At 43.2% G+C, this 23811-nt stretch overlaps 3 protein-coding genes across 4 annotated transcripts in view; 1 reads left to right on the forward strand and 2 right to left on the reverse strand.

Annotated features, from left to right (window-relative positions):
* Positions 1 to 20900, forward strand: part of LOC125768558 (uncharacterized) — a 77555-nt gene extending 56655 nt beyond the window's left edge. For both annotated transcript variants that reach the window (XM_049436388.1, XM_049436389.1), the window contains 5 exons: positions 2672 to 2926; positions 6871 to 6954; positions 13607 to 14130; positions 14215 to 14550; positions 14629 to 20900. In XM_049436388.1, coding sequence (XP_049292345.1) covers positions 2672 to 2926; positions 6871 to 6954; positions 13607 to 14130; positions 14215 to 14550; positions 14629 to 18942 — 5513 coding nt within the window. In that variant the 3' untranslated portion in view covers positions 18943 to 20900. The remainder of the gene's footprint in view (positions 1 to 2671; positions 2927 to 6870; positions 6955 to 13606; positions 14131 to 14214; positions 14551 to 14628) is intronic.
* Positions 20901 to 20989: 89 nt separating this feature from the next.
* Positions 20990 to 22220, reverse strand: LOC125768574 (SAP30-binding protein). Its single transcript, XM_049436427.1, has 2 exons — positions 21983 to 22220; positions 20990 to 21919 (listed from the first exon to the last, which is right to left on the reverse strand). The coding sequence occupies exons 1-2, from the start codon at positions 22103 to 22105 to the stop codon at positions 21047 to 21049; spliced, it is 996 nt and encodes a 331-aa protein (XP_049292384.1). The 5' UTR covers positions 22106 to 22220; the 3' UTR covers positions 20990 to 21046.
* LOC125768572 (translation initiation factor eIF-2B subunit beta) lies at positions 22182 to 23805 on the reverse strand. The gene is made up of 3 exons (XM_049436424.1): positions 23587 to 23805; positions 22608 to 23525; positions 22182 to 22549 (listed from the first exon to the last, which is right to left on the reverse strand). Exons 1-3 carry the CDS (start codon positions 23661 to 23663, stop codon positions 22477 to 22479), a joined length of 1068 nt encoding a protein of 355 aa, XP_049292381.1. The 5' UTR covers positions 23664 to 23805; the 3' UTR covers positions 22182 to 22476.
* Between the last annotated feature and the right edge of the window lie 6 nt (positions 23806 to 23811).

A 23811-nucleotide genomic window follows, 5' to 3' on the forward strand; every position in this document is an offset into this window, starting at 1 on the left:
TAAACCATTGTTTCGATCATTCGTTTGTCCCACCAAATCTACATCACAATGTAACGCGCTAGAGGAGCAACGGCAAATTAGGCTCAGACGTGACTTTTGAGATGCAAAATTTGCCAGCTTAGGGTGTGCGTGTCTAGAAAATGGAACAGGTTTCTTTCCTCACTCTAGATTAAATAACAACGCAGTCAACAAAAAAAAAAGACTTCAAATAAAAATCACACACGCACTTCCCGACTGATGAGTCTGTTTACCACCTAAAGACACATCTGGATTGGTGGCGATCAAATGCAAATCAGCTCGACAAAGCAAACGCCCTTTTTTGCCCGAAGTGGAACTTCTTTCAAACCGTTCACTACCACCTCGCGTGAAAACTTGAAGAAAACGGGACAGCTTGAAAAAAAAACCTGAAGCAACTAATAAAATAATCACAACCTTCTTCTCTCGGTTTGAACGCTTCGTATAAAGAAAAAAACCAGTAATTCTATAATAGCAATAATCATCCCGTATCGTTCAGTGATAATCGCACAGAACTTTCTTACCAGACGTGCCGTCAAGGTATTGAAATGGTGAGACAAACATAAAAAAGGCTCAAGAAAACCCTGCCAACTTCTTCTGGTGCTGTAAGCTTTCTTCCTCTCTTTCTCTCACCATTTTTCTCGTTGATCGTTTCAACGGGTTTGGGGATTGATGAAGCCACCGACACCGCCCAGTTTAACCGTTGTAGCAGGTGGAATTCGCTTCCCGTTTAGATCATCTTCAAACAGACAGGAAGAAGTTGCGATACGACACTTAAGAATTTCGCGCCCGCCTTTTGTTACTATCGCTTGACAATGGTTAAGCCGTGAAGTGTCCGCACTCGATGGTTTGAAACCTCCTCTTTCCCGCAATGCACTTGAGGTTCCTCTATCGGTGGATGAAATGAAGACTTCAACCTGCTAGAGGTACCATACTGGGACATGAAGAGAGAAAAAAAACTACAACACAAAACAATAACGCTTAACAAAAGTTGTTTGTAAAGGAAAATGAAAAGAAAGAAAAACAAGCTCTATCGAATCTTGAAGATCCTTGATTGGTTTCGAGTGGCTTTTGAACAGGTTGAATATGTCGGCATCAATCCATCTAATGGATTAACCTCAACCTAACGGAATTCGACCCGTTTTTATGAAGATTGTTTACAAACTTTCCACTCCACGCACAGATGCGTATTAAAGGTGTGGGCTGGATTAAAAACACGTCAACACGAAGATGACGGAAAAACAGGTTTAAGGATATTGAGTGTTTCCAAAGTTTGTGTAAAATTGTCCCTAAATTTATTTTACTCACCCACAAAAATGAAACCTGTTCAATTTTTAAAGTTCGAATCTGGTTAATGTTCTCATCCCCTGTAGCATACTGCGTACGCAGGTTGCACCTTAAAAACGCCAGCTTAAACTGGACTCATAAAATCGATAATGAACGTAAGCACGCGGACGTTTGGCGTGGTACCCATGTTTGTCTGACTGTTTTACGATCGCACAAGAAAAGATCTGACCGTGCACAAAATTGCATTCCATCCGAAGGGGAGATGCAAAAATACGAACGGGTTGGCTTTAATTTTGTTTCAACTTTTAATTTCGTAACAAATACCAACGCCAAATATCCGATAAAGTGCACTTTCTAGAGTGCATTCGGTGGAGGAAATAAAATTACCACTACATTATACTCTGCATTTAAAAAGCAAGCCGATCGATATTGACGATTTTCACACGTTGTGTCGTGTGGTATTATTTTGAAAGTGGGCACGTTTTTATTGCATCCCTTCAAACGGGGCGGACGGTTTGTTCGCATACTGTACCTGCTGCCGAATAATAGCATTTAACGCGTTTGCTTGTTCGTTTGTGACAGAATTCAATTCACCTCGTTTCGTGATCATGAGGCACCGTAAGTTAAAAACGAATGATAGTGCTATTGCTCTTCATCCAGTTGTTTTCAATTAGGTGCTGTCGGAAAAGGAACCAGTTTATAGGTCAAAAAATATACCAAGAGAACTCGCATTTTACGATGTTTATTGAACAAAAGAAAATATTAAACGTTAAACATAAAATACAAAGAAGAAGAAGTAAAATATCGAATAATAATTTCAAAACAAAAATGGTACTAGAAAGTTTTGTTTATTTAAAATAATTGAATAAATCTAACTTGCTTATATTCTTAATGTCTAAAAAGTCTTAAAAGATTCATAATTGAAAACCTATATATAAAACAACAGTAAACAAAAGTTCAAAAAAGAAAATTTTCATTAGTAATGTTAATTAAAAAGTAAAGAAATATAAAAAAAACAAACAAAAAAGTTACCTTCAACAAACAAAAAAGATAACAAAATTTAATAAAAGTGAAAATTATTCAAAAATATACAATTAATTTGTTTCTTTGCTTTTTATATTTTTATTTTTTATTTATTTTATTTGTTTTTTCTCTTCTTTTTATGCTCCTGTGTTATTACACTCCACTGTTCAAGTCATTTAAAATATGCTTCTATTCGTTATGGTATTCTTTCATTTTTTAATCGATACATTTTAATTACAAAAAATGGTTTCATTCATCGTCCTTAACAGCGCTACATTAATTACAATTATTATTGCTTGTTTACCAAACTAATCACCTTCCTTCTCATATTTGTCTCCACTGAAAGGTGTCAAGATGCCGATGTGTGCCGTGTCTGCTGCCCAGTACCTAACCACCAACGGTTGGGCAGAGCTGCGTAACCCGATCGACACCGACGTCCCGTTTCGGCTGTTTCGTGACGAGGGCCGCATCTACCTGCAGTGGCTCGGTGAACCGGAGCTACGCCAGCGGATGCAGGGCCGACTGGTGCTGGTGCATCTGATGTGCCGCGACATGACACCCCGCCTGTTGCTGGAGGATAGCCGGGCCGCTCTTCATCACGGTACGTTAAGATACAGTTCTGAATTATGTTTTTATTTTTTTTTGTGTGTGTTAGTATCGTGTTGTTTTTCTCTCTAAAGCCATAACCAAGACATGGTTCTTCACCTCGGGTACGGTACCCTTTATTAATTCTACAATTTCCAATTCCAACACGGTTGGCGCATACCGTACTGTTTGGTTGGTGTTTTCTAGCAGCCGTTCCGGGCTGCTAGCTGCTATTCTATGTTGGCATCAAAAGCTCCCGCAGGCCCGATACCTTTGGCCGAAGGTTTAGCGGCTTCAGACTCGGTCGGTGTTACAATATCGCACGCTCGCCTGAGCATGCAGCATGAGGTGAGGAAGAATAATTAGAACCGCTTGTGATTTTCCACTTCTTCGTGGAAGGATAGAGAGAAAAACAACGAAGTCTCGCTAAAGCCCTCGCCCTTCTCTCGGGACAACGAGGCACAGTATGGTGAAGGTGTCCGGCCCACGGGTAAGCGTGCGCGCGCGAGCTCATGTCAAATCTTAATCTTAGACAATGGACTCACCTCACAACGCTTCCTTCCAGCCGTAACTCCCGAGCATTCGTAGTCACCTCCCGGGCGCACGGTGCGGAAAGTGAAGCGCGATAAATTTATGATGAATCACCACCACATCACCGGGTGATGGTGTCTGCAACAACCCGGCAGCAGCAGAAGGGCACCTGTTGCAGGCTTACGGCCGCCCCTACCCGCGTGGGCTATTATTCTGGTCAAAGTGCTCGCTTATTTTGGACTCCATAAATTCATTAGTTTGTTGGCTTTCGGTACTGTGCTGTGAGTGGAATTTGTTTTGAAGCGCTTGCCACGGTCTGAACACCGTAAATAGGTTACCATTTTCCTCGCTTACCGAACCTTATTTTTGTGGCTGTTGATGAGTTTGCGATGGACGCTTATCGCGACGTCTATTTATTTATTTCTCGTTCAATTTCGTCGGCCTTTCCGTGCGAGGGGGCTTTCGCTCCACACGTGCCATACTTGGTGAAATGGTTTTTGTTTGTTAGTTACGACTTCAAGCAGCGTTGATTGTTCGACTTCCCGCACCCGATTGCGCTAAATCGATAAGAATAGTGTGTTTTTTTTATTACTTCGGGAGTTCAAAAGCAATCTGGTGGAGGTAATTTTAATGATATTCTACATGGAGACCAGATCGGGGGCAATTTTTTTTTCTCGCGTCCATTTCTCTGACAGTAATTGTTCAGAACAAATCGATGGAGCGCTGTTGCAATTGGTGCGTTTGCTATATGTAACCGTACGCCATGGGGCACACATATTCAGATCAGGGTTCAGCGCATTACCAGGGCAAAAGGTAACCGGACGCAAAAGATAAACATCGGCACCGCCACACGGATTCCCGACCGAGCGTAATATTTCACTCATCGTTTCTACGACCTTTGTTGCGCTTCTTCAGAGTCGCCGGAAGTGTTGGTCTACATGAAGAAACACATTTGAATAGACCGTTTGGTACACTAAATAATGGTTTTTGAGCTGTTAAGCAAAATGAAAAGAAGCCGAAAACATAAATCACTGATCAATCAATTTATGGATTGTAGCAAACGGTTCTGGCTTTGTTGTCGATCGGAGAATTTATCTGGAAACGTTTTGATCTTGTACTTGTGATGGAAATAAATTATACAAAAATTCCGTTTTTCTGCTTTGTGAAATAAATGCTTCATTTGTTCATTTTTGTTTATAATTTGTATGGTAAATTGATAATGCACAAAGTTTTTAAGAATCACTTCAAGTTGCATTATGTTTCTCAGACCTTGACCCTCAATACTCTTGTGCTTTGCTATCTAAGACGAACAGGAACAATTGATTACAGCAGCTGTGTGCTAAGGTGTGCAAAGGGATGTCTGGTTTATAATATACAAAAGCAAAGTATGAGAAACTTCCCTCAATGTCCTTTGGCAAATGTTTTGAGTAACTTTAACATTAAAATTTATTTAGTTTCCACAATTTCCTACAAAGATGTTATAACAAATATTCAAATAAAATGATATTGTATATCCTTTAAAGGTTATCGAGATAATTTGTTTAAAAATTAAAAAAAAAATTAAAAAGCTTATCTTGTGGGCTTTTTCAATTCTAGATATCTCATTCATTTCATTCAATATAAAGCTTAATGTATGTGGTTAAATCAAAAGAGTATCTCTTTCAATTAAGTGTCTTTTACTATGAGCAATCGTTTCCCTTTAAGCACTTCAAATTACGTTTATCAAACATAAATGTTTTATACGGTAACCGCACACACACGGTTGAAATCATTTTTCTCATCCATTGCAACCATATCAATTTCATCATAAAAAAAACCTACACCCTTCTGCGCCGTTTTATCCCTTTAGGGGTTACCAGTACCCGTACTAGTGCATGTATCGCTAGTAACATATTTTTCCCAGTTCAGTTTCCATTTTCCTACCAACACTTCAAACAAATGGTGCGATAAAAACGGATGACACCGTTGATATTTTGTAATCAGTGGCGTAAGTTATTTTTTCCACCCAGGTTCATGGTCAGAAACATTGGATGCTGCTGCTGGCCCTTAAGGGGGGAAGATCTTATACCGGGTTTGCTACTAAGTCTTACGTTGAGCCCTGCAGCGATTATGGGCGGATGATGGAAGGTAGCCTCCATTCCACGGTCGTTATGGAACTGACCAGCTCGTCAAAGCTCATTGCACTGAGGTGCAATCGAACGCGCATGTGTGGGGAATGCAAATGTAACTTCATATGTTCTGTTGAAGTACGTAGGCGGCCGCCTTACGGCGATGTGCAATCTGTTTCGACTGGTTAATGGCATCGTTTCGTTCGTTTCTTTCTGCTTCCCCATCGCTTCGCATTGATTCATGTGCATGTGGCTAGAAGGGAGTTCTTTTTTTATTGTCAGCGTCTATGATCGCACCCCTGAGCCCTCGTAGCCCTCGAGGGTTAATCATGGTAACATATACGCAAAACTGGGGGAAAACCCTCGGCATGGATGCACGTGCGGAAGATACTATGCACTAGCAAATAATACGAAACGCGATTCCACTAGTTAGGGCGATATTAATTTTGCTCTATTTATTATCGCTCGTGTGGGTCCTTTTGCTAGCGTTTTTTTTTTGTTACGTCCCGTATGAAACTACCCTTCCCAAGGAGGTTTCATTTCGAAAGCTATAGTGGCGATCTGTGATTTATTATTTGCAATAGCGCATAGACACCCCCAATCTCCATCGTGCACACACCATTTGCGCTACACAAATCGTGATCAAGCACGCTGTTTCACCGCTACGGTAGCTCCACGCATGTGTTTAACCTTTTTTTTCTACCTTCTCTCTTTAGTTACTTATCTTTCGTCTTAATTTCAATTTACACTGCACTGCACCTCACCCACGTTGCAGGTCGTGGCAAAATTAGCAAAATTTATTACAGCGATGAAGAAAATTATTATTTATACGTTCTATATCGTTCGCCCAAAATCTTACCGCGCCACCGTTTTTGCCACCAGAGACACATCAGCGTAGAACGAGCTGTGTGACCTCCGCTGGACACTCAAACTGGAATCAATTGAGCAGTGGAATGGAGGGCAGCAGCATGGAAGGTGCATCGTGATCATTTTATTACACCATTCTCGCTTAAGATTCAGCAGCATAAAATACACAGACACCATCGCAATCAAGCAATGAAGAGAGAGAGCGAGCGCATCAGAAGTATGCAGATCGATACGATCGCATCCACTGCGGCTGCATCACAATTAATAAAACACCAACGTGCAACGGCTTGTCGGCTGCGGGTGTTGTAGTAATAAATTCAACTTGTCGTTTCTTCACCATCATGCCGCTTGTTCGCTTCCGTGTTGTGGATCTAATTTCGCGATCGTTTCGTCGTTTGCTTTCAACTGCCTTGCCCCGCTTCATTCATTCTACTTTCTTCTGTTCCACTTGCAGATGACATGCAGATGCCGAATCAAAACATCTTCACGCCGTGCATCGCTTTCCGCGTCGTTGGGACACCGATCAAATACGTCACAAGTAAGTGTGTTTGTTGCTGCTTTTGTTCTTTTGTTTGTTTTCCTGTCTCTTTTTTTTGTTTGTTTGTTTGCTTCTGGCTTTCTGCTTACCAAGATGCTTTGCGCTTTGTTATGATTTACTCTGATTGTTCACTGTTTGCACACACACATAAGGTGGTTGTTTAATTTATTTTATAGTTTTCTTTTACTGCGTATGCAAATGCGCTTTTCTTTCCGTATTTCTTTTTTGTCCATCGCCGTTCTTAATCTGACGTGAGTGATAAACACATTCATGGTTTGTTATTTTAATTTGTGGCAGTGCTTTTATGTGTGTTGTAGATTATTTTCTACCATGAAATATCGGTTAAATTGTTTTAATAGTTTGAATTATATTCCTTTCTTTATTTTACATTAAGTTTGTTTTGTAAAATTTGTATCCAAGCTGCTCATACTTAAAGTACAAATTTATTGCTTGGGATTAAAACAAAATATATTAAATTGATTTATTCACTGTACAATAAATTCCAATTAAAAGCTCTTTAAAGCTTATTGGCATTTGACTACCAAAAATCTATCTAATTGCTAGGAAAGGCCCTACACTTTACACGCATGAGATACGGAAAGCGAAAGCATTGCCCCATCATTGATGTCTTTCCGTTTGAACGATTTGTTGGTGCTTTTTTGTGCGTTGCATTATTTATGTTCAATGCTTAAAACAACCACCAAACGCAGCGTTAATCACTTCCTGCCGTATGGGAAGCAACAACAGAAGAAAAAAAAATGGCAAACGGATCGTAGCTGAATGATGATGGAGTACAGCCGCTTAGCTTCAACACGCCAAAAATACATAATAATCATTCATCAGCAAGTTCATCGGACGGCACAGTACGATTGGCCACCCTCGGCGATCTCGCAAACGATACCCAGACGCGATGCTCACTGAATCATGTAATTGATATATTTGCTTACGAGCATTGCGCGAGCTTCAAGATGCCGCCACCGATTGTTTTGCCTTCCCCGCGCGGTATGGTGGAAGCAAACGAGATGAAACCGACAGCTCTTCACTAGGAAAATAATAACATTGTATGCAAATATCCTCCCGCATACGAAAACAAACACACTCACAACGCCCCTTATTTGCTGAGGGCCAAACCTAAGTGTAGCACTTGGTCCAGCGTTGCACATCTGGATGGGTACATTAGCGAAGCGCTACAGCCTCACCACACTGATTGGATGATGATTTGTGCTCTGCTTTGGCAGATGCGTTACCCACATCATCCCCGCATCCCCAAAGGACGTCGTAATGAAAGCGAAAAAATCGAAGCCCCAATTAAAGGAGAAAGGAGGGTTTTTTCTTCTTCTCCTGCATCGTAATTACTACGGTGGCTAAATTAGGAAGAACTCCACAGCGGCTCGTTCCGGTTACCGAACGCAGCCTAACTATTTGTGTGCGCATTTTATAGTAATAATATGCGTATGGTGCGATGGTACATTTTAACATATTTCTATTTCCCTTTCAGCGTACAGCTGGGGGTACGGTTGGGAGGTTTTTGTTTTCCTTTTGCCCTCGAAGTGATTCTTTGCGAAGGAGGAACCTCTGGCGACGATCGTTTAGAAATGAAAGATCATACACACCGGTGTGTAATGAGCAGTCGAACTGAGGCAGAGGTAAAAAACCGATTTCACTTATTTTTAATTTTTTTGTTGTTGTGTTTGATGGTAACTTTTTAAGGAAAACATCCTCCCTTTTCTTATTTTGGTAAATGTTTTCGCGAAAGTGTATCCATCGGTGACGTACAGAAAGTGAAGCTAAAAGCGATCCAAATCGGTTGATCGAAATTAGAGTACCAGATGGTACACCCTTTTCCGGTAAAGACCGTAGTTTAAAGATGAAAATGAAAGACTATTCATTCATGCCTTCTGTGTTGTGTGTGTTGTACGTTTACCCAAAAAAAAGTGTAGTAAATATGTTGTCGTTACGCAGCAAGCAATTTGCTTCCGACAAAAGCGGCTACCCCAACGCAAAACCCCACGAAGAACGACAAACGCCCGGCCACTTGATCGTGTTTAACCTCCTCGATTCGGTTGGAATGACCATAAATTATGAATGGTCTGTTCAATTCCTTCTCTTCGTAATGTTTGCCTTCTTCGTGGTTTCATATTTCAACCCTTGAAAGCAATTACTCTCACGAACGTACACAAATATACGATCGGCAAGAAACGGAATCAGAAAAGAAGCGGGCTGGGGTGGGAGAGGTGTAATTGTGAGAACGATTGTGGCCAATAAAGTGCGATTCTATCACGCCAAAGCTAAACCATCGCTGGAGAAGGTGATTTTGTCGGCTGGTGACTTCAAGACGCGAGCAAGCGACGAACCTCGCGGTGGAAGGTGATTTGTTTCCTTTATTGTCCCATTAGTGTGACTTTATGAGACGTCAAAAAAGTTTGGTGCAAAAGTAAGTGCATACTGTCTTCGCATCGGTGCAATAAATTTTACTATTAATTTATGGCCTCGATTTGCAACCGCTCATCAGCAAGGGTTAGGTGTTAGGTGTTGTAGCTATATTTGCCGCATCAGACCATCCCGCAGGAGATTGCTTTATTCGCATTGCACGGTTTAAAATACTATGCTACTTAAGGTGAGAAATAAAACAGAAACATGTATCGGGTTTTGCAGCCCTATAGCGACTAGACTAAACAGTGGATTTGCAATGTTAAAGAACCATTTGGTACAAAAACACATTCTAAATCACCTGGATGGAAACGCTTTTTTCTGATAAATCTCAGTGATCTATGCTGATCAGTCATTAGACGTCTGGTAACAGCACCCGTCGTAAATGGTTTTTCTTTATGCTTAAACTGGTTCCGATCAGGTTGCCCATGCCGGGTGTTATAAATTCCTCCGGATTCGGTTTTTATGTCTTCCAATCAAGAATTTAGATCAAATCGTTTAGTTTTAGAACGGTGTGTGCTTGTGAGCGAAGCAGATTGGGGAGAAGGAAAGGTTGCGAGAATGTTTTACGACCCGCAACATTGATGGGTTGTGTTGAAAGTGTTGTAAATTCGTCTGAAGCCGGGTGAAAGAAAGTAGATAACGGCCAATTATGCGTAAGTCAACAGTTCGGCTTGTGGTAGCGGGTTTACGCACTCTTTATCCAGCAGATAAAGGCAGGGAATGAAGAGGAAAAATAAAAAAAAAAACATTTCTTTCGAGGCAAGAGAAACGGCTTTGTTCAACATGAATCCGGTTATGTCTTAATTAATAATATTTGATGAGCATAACATTCGGCCGTTCGACCGTTAGAAGTTTATGGTAAATTCCTATGCTTCCCATGCATCGAAAATGCAACCGGTCTAATCTGGAGCATGCAGGAGCTAGCTGCATTTGCATTTTGTGTCGGTTTTACAAATTGAACCCCCATGCACCGATCGTCATCTGTTCGAATTCTTGCGATCAGTTTGCTTACAATGTTACGAGCGCATGTTACGAGGCGAACGCTTCTTATCCGCGTTTTTATGGGATTTGACTCAAAGCTACGATTTCCAACCCAGTTTTATATCACACCGATTTATTTGTTTATTAGCGCGAGCGGAATTGGATTATTACAAAAACGAGAGACCCACAATCCATTCCGATGCTTGGGATGCTTAGCCTGGGAAGCCTTTTTGTAGGATCGTTTGGACACGTTGTTCTTGGTGGGTAAAACATCGATACTTTAGTGTAGTGCATCCCCTGTGGCGCTTTGCGGCCTGGCTGGGAACCGACAGCTAAATACAGTTTTCCGCCTTGCTTTTTTTATTGGGCGCTGGTTTTAGGGGAGCTCTAATTTTTGTTTTTGTTTTAGTGGTGTGCAAATTTACAAGATCAACCGGTTGATGATTTGGTGATTTCATAACGATTTCCGTTAGTGTTTTGGTGAATCGTTTAGCCACAAGGGTAGTAAAAACATTTAGCTTCGTTGCTATTTTGGCAATTAGTACCGGCGAATGAGGCTAATAATCGGCGAGTAAAGATACCGCTAAAAACATTTTAGGGCACCATGTTGAATGCACTGAACAGTTTTAGGGAGATTAGGATGGAATTTTTATAGGGTTTTATTTCACAACAAGAAAAGTACATTTGTTTTATTTTTTTGTGCTACTATTAATGAAGCATAATGCCATCAAATTCTTTTAGTAATCTCCTTTAAACATCAACGCCGAGATAATGTATGAATGTTTTTTTAATGTCTTTGAAAAACAAGAAAAACAAGAGATGAATAATTTTTGTTTTATTTAGGTAGAACGGCCTGGCCGTATTGATGTTTCTTTTTATTTTGAATTTCTTTTAACTTTTTTTTAAGAAAACAAGAAAAACAAGAGTCAAATAATTAAAAGATTATAGAAAATTGTATGTATACCTTTCCATCATGTTTAATCATTTTAAAATGTGTTTAAAACATAAAAGTAATTTAAAGAAAAACTTGTTTCATTATTTGGCATAATTTTAATTTATCAAGCTATGCATATAATTCACGTTCAAAATCACTTCAATAAATAGTCAACTATTTTTCATCACAACCAAGCTCTACTTATCAAGCTTTTCCCTCGATGAACGATGAATCCATGCTGTAGTGGTTTGCATAATATTTAACCGCACCGGAAGAAGCAAACCATTTTCTAAACGTAGGATGCCACCAACCGTTGTGATGCAACCGAACGTGTCTTTTTTTTACCCCGATTTCCATCTGTTTAAATTTCGTCTTTCGCTTTTCGAAGTGGTCGGAATTGTTTTGAATACTGTGCAACCCGAACCTCGAAGATGAACAAAAAAAAATGTGTAAACAAAGACAATAATAACAACCCAAAGTCTACACACATATTTCACCTTGCACCATTTTTTTGCGGCCGGTCAGTCTCTAACACTTTTCCGCTCCCACCCATTAGGTGGGATGGGGATGAAGACAAAAAAAAACACGGTACACATTTCAGGTGCAATTTAAAGCATTTGCTGTGTTGGCAAAGAAGTTTCACTTTCATCGCGGAGAAAAACAAAATGAAAATGAAACTAGCGATCGTCTCCGTGTCACAGCGTGTTTTTCTCCCCTTTTGGGGGGCCTGTTGAGCTTTTCTTACGGTGATCATCCGAAACGACGCTGGGAGGTGTTGCCGGGTCGCGAATGTCATAATTCATCCTGGTAACGATGTGTTCCTTCGTCGCGATTTCAACGGGGGGTTCCTTTTAAATCACAGATTATGCTAATCGTGTGAACGGTACGGTTGTGTTGGTAAGACGTTTCATTTTCTGCCTTTCTTCAGCCATCCCCAGGTAGTTTGGTAGTGACCTACCACGGTGTGAGGACGGGCCGTTTCGCGATCGTAAATCACACACCCTTAAATGGTTGGTCGTTTTTCCATTTTCATTTCGACCGGTTCGTTCATACCGCAGCGGCGGGAACCTGATGTCACGGCCGTCTTTTTAAAACGTTCAAACGGTTTTACCGTCCAGTTGACATCTTGTGACCTGCTGCTTTATGTTGCCACACTTCTAAGCAGCTCACGCAATAGAAAGGGAGCATTTCCCAGCGACACACCTTCGGGACGGGTTTAGATCGCAAGGCGTAAGTGTGAAGTCGAAAGTGTACGTATGTTGTCTTTTCCTCTTACACCTTACAAAGTCGTACCGGATGCCACTGACCACTGTACTGCGTTTCAGTATTATCACACAATTATGAATATTATTACTCAACCTGCCAATGCTAGCCGGTTTGGAAAACTTTCACTTTTCTCAACCCATCTCCTGCGGCACGATAACGTTATCAGCGGACAGGGTAATGAAATAATCAGTTCGCGCGTGAAAGAGTACATACGGCGAGTGTCTGTGGGCAACGTGATGCAACGCTGCAGAGCTGGTAAGCTCCGTCTCATCTTGCCTTTTGTTTTTTGTTTTGGCCAGTAGCCGTTTTCTGACCAATCGAAACCGAAGAAGCATAAACCGACCACGAAACACAATTTATTAACACCGACTACACCGAAGTGAGATTTATAATGGGTTCCTATCCGAAATCTGAATCGAAAAAGTGGGTGGAAAATCGGTGACTATTGAATTGACTGACTGCAAACCCATCAAGAGTTCCAAAACCCTTTCCAACTTCAACCTTTTCCCTCCCTTGGGGTTTTTGAAGGGAAGGTAATTTTTCGGTGCGTAACCATCGGAACCCATGCAAGTCAATCGCTTTTCCGGTGTACCTTTCGGGAGCGAACCGATTTTTAATGAGTTTTCTTTCAGTCATACCATGATTAGGCTTTAATGAGTGGAAAAATAATTTCGAGAGTCAATTTACTGGGAGGTGATGGAATGTATCATTTTATGGGCCATTTTGATAAGCTTTTGGTGACATAAGGCACCTGAATGAATGATTGTACGATCGTTATAATATGGTAAGGGCACTGGTAAGCAAGTACTTTCCCTTAAGCTTTATGCTGGTAGTGGCTTAATTAGTGTTATGTTGTTGTGAACCATTAGAGCGGTGTGAAGAACTTTCTACAAATTTTTGAAGGGAGACGTGTATAACAGTTGCTTTAGTAGCGTATAACAGAGCACTATTTGGGTTTATTACTTGTTGAATCATTCGATTATGCTTCTGATACAACTTCACCTTATTTTAAATCAATTCACTTATTTTACCTTACAGATGTGACTGAGGTATCGTTCGCCTCCGAAACACACATCGAACAGCAGTCCGGCCTATCGACGAAGGAGTACATTGTGATTGCGGTCTGCAGTTTGTGTCTGGGCCTGATCTATATCGCTTCGGTTTTTCTCTACATCCACATGAAGAAACGGAAGAGTAGATCGGGCTCGAACGATGATGGCAATGGTTTGAAAAATGACTACTCCACCTACCAGCAGAATGATCAGGTCACGTTCGGTGTTGGCATGGGTGCCGCCGTTAGCCCATTCGGTGGTCAGGCAAGGGCCAGCTTTATCGGACGCAATGCACTCGGCGGAAGTCAACGGCAGGGTGGAGGACCAACCGTTGGACCACACCGTGGGCTTACGAGTGTGGGTCTGCACGCGGAAGAAATGGGCATCGTGAAGAACAATCCGCTGCTGAAACACTTTCCAAATCTGAGCGACAATTCGGGCTTCATCAGTGACAATTCCAATTCGGTGTCGGAGTTTGAGGATGATATTACGACCGACGTTGAGAAGCAGGTAGGTCTATACAATGTCGATGACGCTTTGGCAAAAAAAAAAAATGCAATGGAGTAACCCTTTTCGCAATCTTCTAATTCGCAGATGCAAACCGGCAAACATCAGCCAAAAAACTTCTCAGGGCGTACCGAAATGGATGGCGAACATCGCCTACAGCAGCAGCAGCAGTTATCTCAGCAGTCCGCACTGCTTCTTCATCATCACCATCACCTTCAGCAGCAGCACCAGCAGCACCAACATCAGCAGAATCCGTTGAATTCCGGTGGCCAGGATACGGAGTGCCTGCCCGAGGAAAATGTATCCATTGTCGAAGAACTGAACAACGAAGAAAAGCTCGAAAGCATGAAGTCCATCGTGAACGGTACGATGCGCCGGAAGCTATACTTCAATCCCGCCTACTTCGAACCACATCTTCTAGTTGTAAGTAGTTAGTTAAGCTACCCCTCTTGGCAAAACCCTTTCATGTGTCATTTTTATTTTTCTTCCTTTCAAAATCAGTCACCTCCACCGGCAGCTATCGAATTTCTGAATAAGATTCGCGAAGTGATCACGATCGCCAAGTACAAGATGTCGGCGAAACGTTTTCAACCCTCGCTTAACATCATTCCGGAGGAACTGCAGCCAACAAACGGTTCAGAGACGTACGCCGCCGTGCAAACTGCTCCAGCAAGTCGTCGAAGTAGCTTGATCAGTTCTCGCAAGGATAGCTCCAGAAAGAGTGCCTGCTCGGGGTGTCCGGGATGTGAGAAGAAGGTAGCTACCACCGATCCAGTAATGGTACCGTCGAGCAACTGTAAGAATTGTGGTGACAAGCAGAACAGCATTCGTAAATGGCTGGAGGATGTTTCTTCCACGCACGGAGACGGTATTGCTGAGGATCTGTACGATAGTAAATCGAATCTGCTTGCTAGTGGCAGTACCACCGAAACGGATGGAACAACTCCAACACCGAAACCGGACGGAGGAACCGCAAACGCTGGTTTTGTAGGTGATCAGCAGACAGAGTCTCCTAAGTCACAAGATGACCGAACTGCCGCACCTGACTCGATGCCGATTCGGCCGGACATTAAGAAGCAACCGAAAAGCCACCGGCCATCAAAGACGGGGAGTTTGCACAGCGATAGTTCGTCAACGTCGGACAATGAAACGATCGTAGCAAACAGTGTGAAGGAACGATCCTCTGTGGTGCGTATACCGTCCGTCAGCAAATCGGTACAATCGGACACTAGTTCGGCACCAAAAATTGTATCACACAGTTTGAAGTCGGATTTGGTTAGTAAGATGAGCAAGTTCGGTATGCAGGACGGTGCTGGAGCGTTGATGAAGAACAGTAGCTTTATCTACGAGGAGACGCGGTCAGTGCAACCAAGCAATCAGGATCTGTACATCAAGAATACCAACAATTCGGTGGCTAATCTCGACACGAACAAGATGTACGATAAGCGAGATCTTTATAGCATTGCCGGTAGTGAGATCTATAATAACCCTCAGTTCGAAGCGTCACCGGTGATGTCACACAAGAAGCTGACGGTGACACACTCGAGTCATCATCATCATCATGGTCATGGAAAGAAACCCCCAATACCTAGCGCCGCAGGAGGAAGAGCTCCATCAGTCGCTTCCATGTCACTCGTCGCCTCTTCCAGCAAGCGTCGCCAAGAAGTGCTTGATCAGTATGCAAACGTCAAACCAATGAAGCTGCGTAATATCAATCAGATGCCAGACATGGTATACGAGGCTCTCGCGATGGACCAGCGAAAGATTCGTTCATGGTCAGAACGTCATGCAGATCGGTTGATGCCACAGATGGAATCGTTAGATTATAATGTCGATTCTTCGGATAGTCGCTTCAGCAGCATCGATCGCCACGAGCGCTACCGAAACGAGAAGTTCTTTCACGACTTTCTAAACTCGGACCAGGAGTGCAATACGCTTGGGAACCGATCGGGGAAGAATTCCTACACCAAGTATCAGCCTGACTCACCGATCTACTCACGCAAATCGCCCCACTATCTGATCGTGGACTACGAAACCGATAGCTTGGAGCGGGTCACCTCAAAGACACCGATGAGCTTCAATACCTCCACGACGAACAGTAGCGATCTGGGTTCGCAACCATCACCCTCGCTCAGCACCGCGCTCCCGCTCGAAGAGGAAGTAGAGATACGCAATGCCATATACGATCGGGTGGAGGGTTTTAGAAAGGATACTGACACGATCAAGACGGAACGCGAAGCCGTCAGTATCCTGTCCGATGAGTATGAAGACGTTCCGCAGGCTTCGTCACTGGTTACGGGGCAGCACGATTCGGCGCTGGCAAACGCGAGTGGCAAGACGAAGAAAAAGGTACCGAAGATCAAGTGTGATACGCCATTTCAGGGGAGCATCACGATCGAGGTGGAACACAGTCCCGACGATTGCGATCTGTCGGCGACGGACAGCGATCAGTTCGAGCCAGATACACTTGACCGTAAGCCGAAGAAAAATGGACAGACCAAGGCCGCCGTTAGTCGCCATCGAAGCAATGTTTGGGAAAGCGAACGGGGACGCAATGGATGTAGTGGAATCGAGTCAAATTTAACCTCACTGCCGGCCGATCTTAACAGTCACTTTGTGCTGAAGTCTGCCGGATCGTTTAAGCACGAAACAAGCTTCGGTAGCTTGAGGGAGATTTACGAATCGAAGAACCCAAAAGCCACTGGACCCGCGGTCATTCGAAATTCGCTGAACAATTTGTCGGAGTTGGACGTAAAGTCGGGGAAGTTGCTTACGCTCGAGACGAGACACTCACGACGTCAGCGTACGAATGTGGGCGATGCAATGATACCGGCACCGAAGTTGGTTCCGCCAGATTTGATACCACCGGAGAATGCACGACAGACCACCCTGTACGACCATCCACGGTTGCAGTTGAAGAAGGTGGAAGATTATGGTATTGCACCCAAGAATTTGGCCTGCTGGAGCAATAGCGAAAAGCTGTCCAACCCACCGACGGGTCCGGCACCAAAACCAAACTTCTGCACCAACAGCGAAAACTACGAATCGATCAACAGTTTTACGGCGGAAAGCGACTCCACTCAGTTCACGGGTATTTCGGATAACGATCGTACAGCGTCCGGTGGCAGTAATAGTAATAGTAGCAGTACGGGCAAGAATCGTAACGCGAAGAACAAGCTTCCCAACTATAGCCACGTTCACAAGAACCCCGCAGATCAGTCGCTTTACATCACCGAGAAGTCGGAGTACGCGAGGATCGACGAGAAGCAAACGTCGCAGGAGGAGCTTAGTGGAATACTGGAAAGCTACATGACGCTTGGGGAGATGAATAGCAAGAATTTCTTGCAGCAGGTGGACAGTAAGATTTACGACCTGCGAACTCGTCAATCGCAACAACACCAGCAGCATCAGCAGTTGATGAGTAAGGCAAAGTTTATCGAGGATATCGACAAGATCGAGGTACTGTCGACGAAAACTCTCTCCAACTACAGCTATCCGATGAATCGAAACGGACCGTCGATCAATCCGAAGGATGGTGAAGATGAGAAACCATCCATCTACGATATTAGTGCACCTATTCCAATCGGAAGCCCAGGTACGGGTTCGCCCACCACCACAAAAGTGTTCCGAGTGGAGTTAAACCAGCCCTCCAACGGTATGCAGATCGCGATGGGACTGCGGGATCGCGTTAAAAAGTCAAAAGATTTGAAGAACGCCTGGAAAAAGTTCATCGGCATAGCTACGGCTAAGTTCAATGGGAAGACAGGTGATCAGGATCTGGAGAAAACGTCCGATTCGTCGGATATTCTCGAAAAGGACGAAGGTATATCGTCGCTGATTGATGATTCGTCAGGTAGTGGTGCGTATGGCTCACACTACCAGCAGCAGCAACAGATGCTACGCTCTCATCATCATCACCATCGGAAACGTTCCGCACAGGGACCATCGGCAGAGGACGGAGAAAAGCCAACAACCTCACGCAACATAACGATCGCGCGCAGCAATTCGCGGTCGAGCACGAAGGAACAGGACAGTGGTTACATGAGTGCTGATTCGAGCGAATCAAAACTTAACGGTAAGAAGATCTACGAGCGGTTCAACTTTAGTTCCCAATCTCCCGACGGTACCGGTACGGAGGGCCCTATTCTCGAGGAAAACAAGTACGAGATATGTGCTCTTCAGGAATCGAACGAAAAAGCTCCAGCAACACCGGAAGCAATCGGCACCAATCGTAGCGGATCGTCTACGGGTGGATCTTCTGCGGCCGGGTCCCGATCGGATAAATCGATCGTCCGTCCCCGTTCGCCACCACCGCCACTTCCCCCACCGAATGCACCACCACCTCCTCCACCGACGGCTACAATCCCGACGAAGAAAATGTCGTCCTCACCGGGTGTTGCCGTGAAGGTGATTGAAAAGCCCCACAGTAAACCACCACCACCACCGTCACCACCTGCCTCTTCCTCACCCTCCTCATCCTTGACGACGATCGCACGAACTGTGACCATTAACCGGGGGGAGATGGAAGCGGGTCCATCGCACCATAGACTCCAATCTCCAAATGGCGTTTTCTTCAACACCTCCGATGCAATCAGTGTCCGCGTGTACTCTTCCGACGATGAGAAGTTTGAGGGTAGTGACAATGCATCCTGCATCTCGGATGAAGACGATCTCGACTCACACCTCGACGATATCTCCGAATCTGGAGCGGAGAGTGTCGAAACGCACTCGGTGTTCTTCAAGAACATACGCAAACCGGCACATCTGACGGTTGCACCGAGTGCGGATCGTGCAATGGCTGCCGCTGTTCATTAGGAATTGGTTAGCTTTCTCACTTATGTAAATGAAACTCTCTTTCCCAAATTGTGCAATAATGCTGTGCTTCTTTCTAGTTTTCTTTTTAAATCCTCTTCTACACTTCATCCATAAAAAGTTAGAGTTTAAGTAAACCTCAACTCTAGCTATGTGTAAGGCTAGTTCTGTACATTACATTCGACCCGGGGACACATCCATTTGGGTCGCACACCGTTCGAGATTATTGAGTTATTGTACCTCCACAAGTATTGAGCTTATCCATGAGTCTGCTCGCTTCATCGCAAGAAGAAGTGCAGTACATCCTTTTGACGATAGCCGACGTTGGATAGCCGAGTAGATTAGCTTCTAGTGTATAGGGTTAGTAGTTTAAATAGACAAATCAGTGGCAACTGTGCAATTTCTTTTAAGGGTTACTTAAGTTGAATATTTATTTTTGAAAAGGCTTGATGAAAGTGTGCATAATTGTGTGAAAAGGAATGGTTGAGATTTATGTGTGTTTGTGTGTGTGTGATTTTTTCATTGTGCTTAACTACTGTTAAGTTCTTCTGCTTCTGCTGCATTTTCGCTTTGCTTGTTATCAGTTTTGTTATAATTGCGTTTTGTTTTGCTTTATCTGAATTTCTTTTTGTTCAATGTTCGTTTTCTGTTCATTTAATGTAATCCTTTTCTTGTGTTTCGGTTTTGTATAATTTCTTTTGTTCAAAATATTTTCAAAGCTAAAAGCGAAAATGTAGTTCGTTAGCATCGAATGTGATATGCGGCATGCATTTGCACGTCGTTTTGCAATAAATGACAACGATAGTTGATTAGGAACATTTTAGGTTTAACCATTCCGCAAGGAAACCCCCGTAATTGCCAGACGGCCTTCCCGCAGGGGTTGTGCCTGTCTGCATTACACACTAGGCCGGATATGTGCAATAAAATACAACAATCCGTGTTAAGGTTTTAGCTTTAAGGCAAAGTTTGTACAATAAGGACAAGCGAAGGAAGGCAATACATCCTAAAGTCGAGCACTAGAAATATGGTTTTGTTTTAGTAAGTTTTGTAGCATCTATCGATACGGTGTGGTAGTTGTAGCTTACATCACGGCTATAATACCAAATATGGCTTACACACTACTTTTTTGGCTCTAATAGGTAACTTTCTTGCACGTAGGGAAATATCGTAGTATTAGGTACGGTTGCAAGTAAGTTTTAACCCGTTCGTGTTTTACCTTATAAGATACAACTGCAATAACGCAATGGCCTCATTGCTTACAACCGATGCTCATTCAAAAGAGTCTTTCGGGCGACGTTAGCTTCATAAGTACCTGCCAAAAAAGAAAGAAATAGAGTTAGGAACCAATTGAAAAACGTTCAAACCCAGGCGTTACAGGTTTCCTCAACAAATTAGTAGCGAATAGTAGTTAAACTGTTAGCAATCTTTATCGAACACATATTTATTCAACAAATATTTGCTTAGATTCTTAGCGAATGCCTTGTTAGCGTATTTTGTTTTTGTTTACAGACTGCATACTATTAGTACTTTTCTATTGCGCCTCCTGTTGGTAATATTATTGCAAGCAAACATTCCATTATTACTGGTTAAGATTACAGAATTATTAAATAGCATAGACATTCCCATCTCCTGTTTATTTTCCATTGTAATAACCGCTAAGACATGCAAGCCTATTTAATGGAGAGGTGAAAGACAGGATGTTAAGTGAAGTTGTTCTCTGTTATTCGTAAGTTTCGTAAAAAATGCCTGAAGTTGCTCATCATTTCGACATTCGTAAGCTTTGGGGCCGTGTACAGTACTGGCTCGAAGAACGAACGAAAGAAAAGAATATGTGTTTTTCCCTACATTTTTCGATTATTTATAACGATCGACCAATTTGTCGTTTTGGCATAAGTTCTTCTCCCATATGACTGTAATTGATTTTATGCAAGTGAATCGAATAAAGAACTGTTTTTAATTATAAAAAAGTGTTATTATTTGTGCTAAAATATGAAATAAAGAGGATATTTTTGCAATTGCTATGACAATACAGAAACAGTTGCGTCGGGAGTATTTTTTAAAATTATATTTATTCGTCTTACTTCTTCTAATATCTGCAGTTTTCGCATTAAACCTTGGGCTTCTTTGGTAGCGATCCAAACGCCGATATAACGGTTCCCTTCGTTCCGGTAGCCGTCGTTGTGAGCGTCTGCTGTATAATACCTGCCGGTTTCAGGGCATTCACCATGGCGACGGCAGCTGCGGTTCCCAGCATACCAGGTGCCGCTCCCAACACACCCGGTTGGTCCCATTTCGATTTCCGCTTTTTCGACTCGTCCGGATCGACACGCTTCACACCAGTTTGTATTTCCGTTTTCGTCGCTTCCTTGCGCGCTTTTTCCACCTTTTCCATCTCGACCTTTTGTGCCTTCGCGAGCTCCTCGTAGTATGACTCCTTGCCCCATTGGAAGGGATCAAATATTTCGGGTGAATAGTTCGTGCCCAGCTCGTTTATATCGCAGAAATGGATAAGTTTTTCGTAGATGCTTGGATTACGGAACTCTTTCCGTTCCTGAATAATGCGGTTTGTGTCCATGTTGGAATTTTTCATCCGTTCATGCAGTGCGGCTATCTTATCCTGCAATTCCTGCGAACTTTTGCCCTTGGGTTCGGGTGGCAAACTGAAACCGTACAGTTTTGCTCGGTCGATCTTTTCCGGCGAAGGGCTTCGCTGTGGTTCTGGTTCGTGTTCTGATTGGACTATCTCCTCTTGGTCGCTGTGTGCCGGCGAGTTGTTTTCTTCGTCTGTATCTACTATCGTATCGTCGATGTAGCTAACGAGCCGGAGTGCTTTCTTACGTGTTGGGACAGGTGTTCCATTGTCGCTAGCACCACTAGGTTCGGCCGATTTGAACGGAAGGCTTGCAGTGTTGCTTTGCGTGATGGGCGTTCCAGAGCTCTCGGACATTTCCCGCAGAGGTGTCTGCTGGCGAGAACGAATCTGCAATGGAAAATCAAGAATGTAAGTCTCTTACCGAAATCTGTGCGCATAGTAGCCACTCACCTGTGACACGGAGCTTCCTCCATCTGATTGAGGTGAATCATCGTCCGAACGACGATCATCTTCATTTTCCGAATCCGTATAAGTAGCGGTTAGTGATGCAAGTGCAGAATTTTTCGAGCTCATGTTAGAAACTTGTTTTAAACGATTTTTATTGGGGTTTTCGGTGAGAATTCACGAAATGGTTCGCTTGCACGCACTGTTTGTTTTGTTTATATTTTATTTTGACAATATCATGACATTTGAAGACGGAACTCTACAACAGTCATGCAAGGTTCATGTATTAGCTACACGCAAAATGCAACCGTGTAAAGAACGGATGCACTTTAAAAAGTGCATAAAAAAACATTAATTTTAAAGTTTAAGTTAATTACCTAATAGTGATTTAGAGCTGCCTTCTTTCTCATGTTCGTAAAACAGCTTTCTATTCGTTACATTATGTATATTCTTTTGCAGTATTTTGCTTGTTACATCGTTATTTACCTGGCTGGCGTTCTTCACAGTTGGTTATCGTCTGGATGATATAGTTCCCCAATCAAACGGTATATATACGAAGGAGCGTTGGAGCCACTGGAAAGAAAATCATTGTTAAACCCTTTCTTCCATAAAGACTTATTTCAATTCATACTTATTCGTTACGAAGAGCGTCACCAGTTCCGGTGGTACGTAATCAAATAGCGGATTGTACGCTTTTGTGAACCGTGCCGCCAAGCTTTTGAATGGCAGGACCGCTTCCGTGTTGCCTAGGATATTAAAGTCACCCTGCTCGTAATTGCACAAGTGCACTGGAGTCAGCTTGTACGTAGGGGCCAGCACAATCACCGGCACGGAAAAGTGTTTCGCAGACAGTGCTAAGCTGTATGTTCCACAAACCGCCTGCAGTCCACCGTTCGCCAGCACCGAATGCGTACCGATGATGATCTTATTGATGCGGGACATGATCGCGAAGATTGCCGCATCGGATATGAGTGTTGTTTGGATCTTTGCCCGTCCAAGATTGGCCGCCAGTTGCTGACCTCTGCAATCTGGTGCACACTCCACCACAACCACCTCGATAGGACGAGTTTCGGCAGCCTTGCGGAGAAATTTCTCTACCGCTCGCGAATACCCGATGGTCATGATCAGTTCCGCCGAATGAATGTGTTCAGCTGCCTGCGTAGATATACTGTCACCCGTCGTTTCCAGTTCAGTTTCTATTTCCGACAAATGATCCATCAGTGCGTTCTTGAGCCCAGGCATCGGTTTTGAATAGTCATCCCGTTCCGGATCAGCCGCCTGTGTTACAAGTTTGTGAAGTGAAAGTATGCTTTGACCGTCGTCAAAGTGTACCACACGGGAAGAGTCATACTCTTCGCGCACGATTTTCATTACACGACGGATGGTGTTCGCTACTACGATGTCATGCGGAAGGGCTTCGGCCAGAAAACGACCCTGGTCTCGAATCAACGTCAGCAGCTCTTCCGCCGTGCTCCATGATTTTTTCGATACGAGATCCATCTGCAGTTGTAGTGTTTTCGAAGCGAGCTTGAGAGATCCGAAGATTTTCCTACGAACCGCGAAATTACACGATTTAGTACATCCGGCTACGAAGAAAGATAGAATCTTACCGTAGGCGGACATCCTGAACAAATTCTTCAATTCCTTTAATTGGCAGGACAGGTGTTTCCTTTACTAATTCTTTCATTTTCTGAGCGCACTGTTTATGTTACTTGTATTTAGCGAAATTGTGATTATTGTTGACGTTTCCAAACGGAATAAAGTCCATTCTACACGTGCAATTTCTAACCAGATTCCGAGCTGTCAAGCACTTCACAACATTGCGACATGTACAC

Source organism: Anopheles funestus, chromosome 3RL (assembly GCF_943734845.2).
Source record: "Anopheles funestus chromosome 3RL, idAnoFuneDA-416_04, whole genome shotgun sequence".
NCBI classification, from domain to species: domain Eukaryota; kingdom Metazoa; phylum Arthropoda; class Insecta; order Diptera; family Culicidae; genus Anopheles; species Anopheles funestus.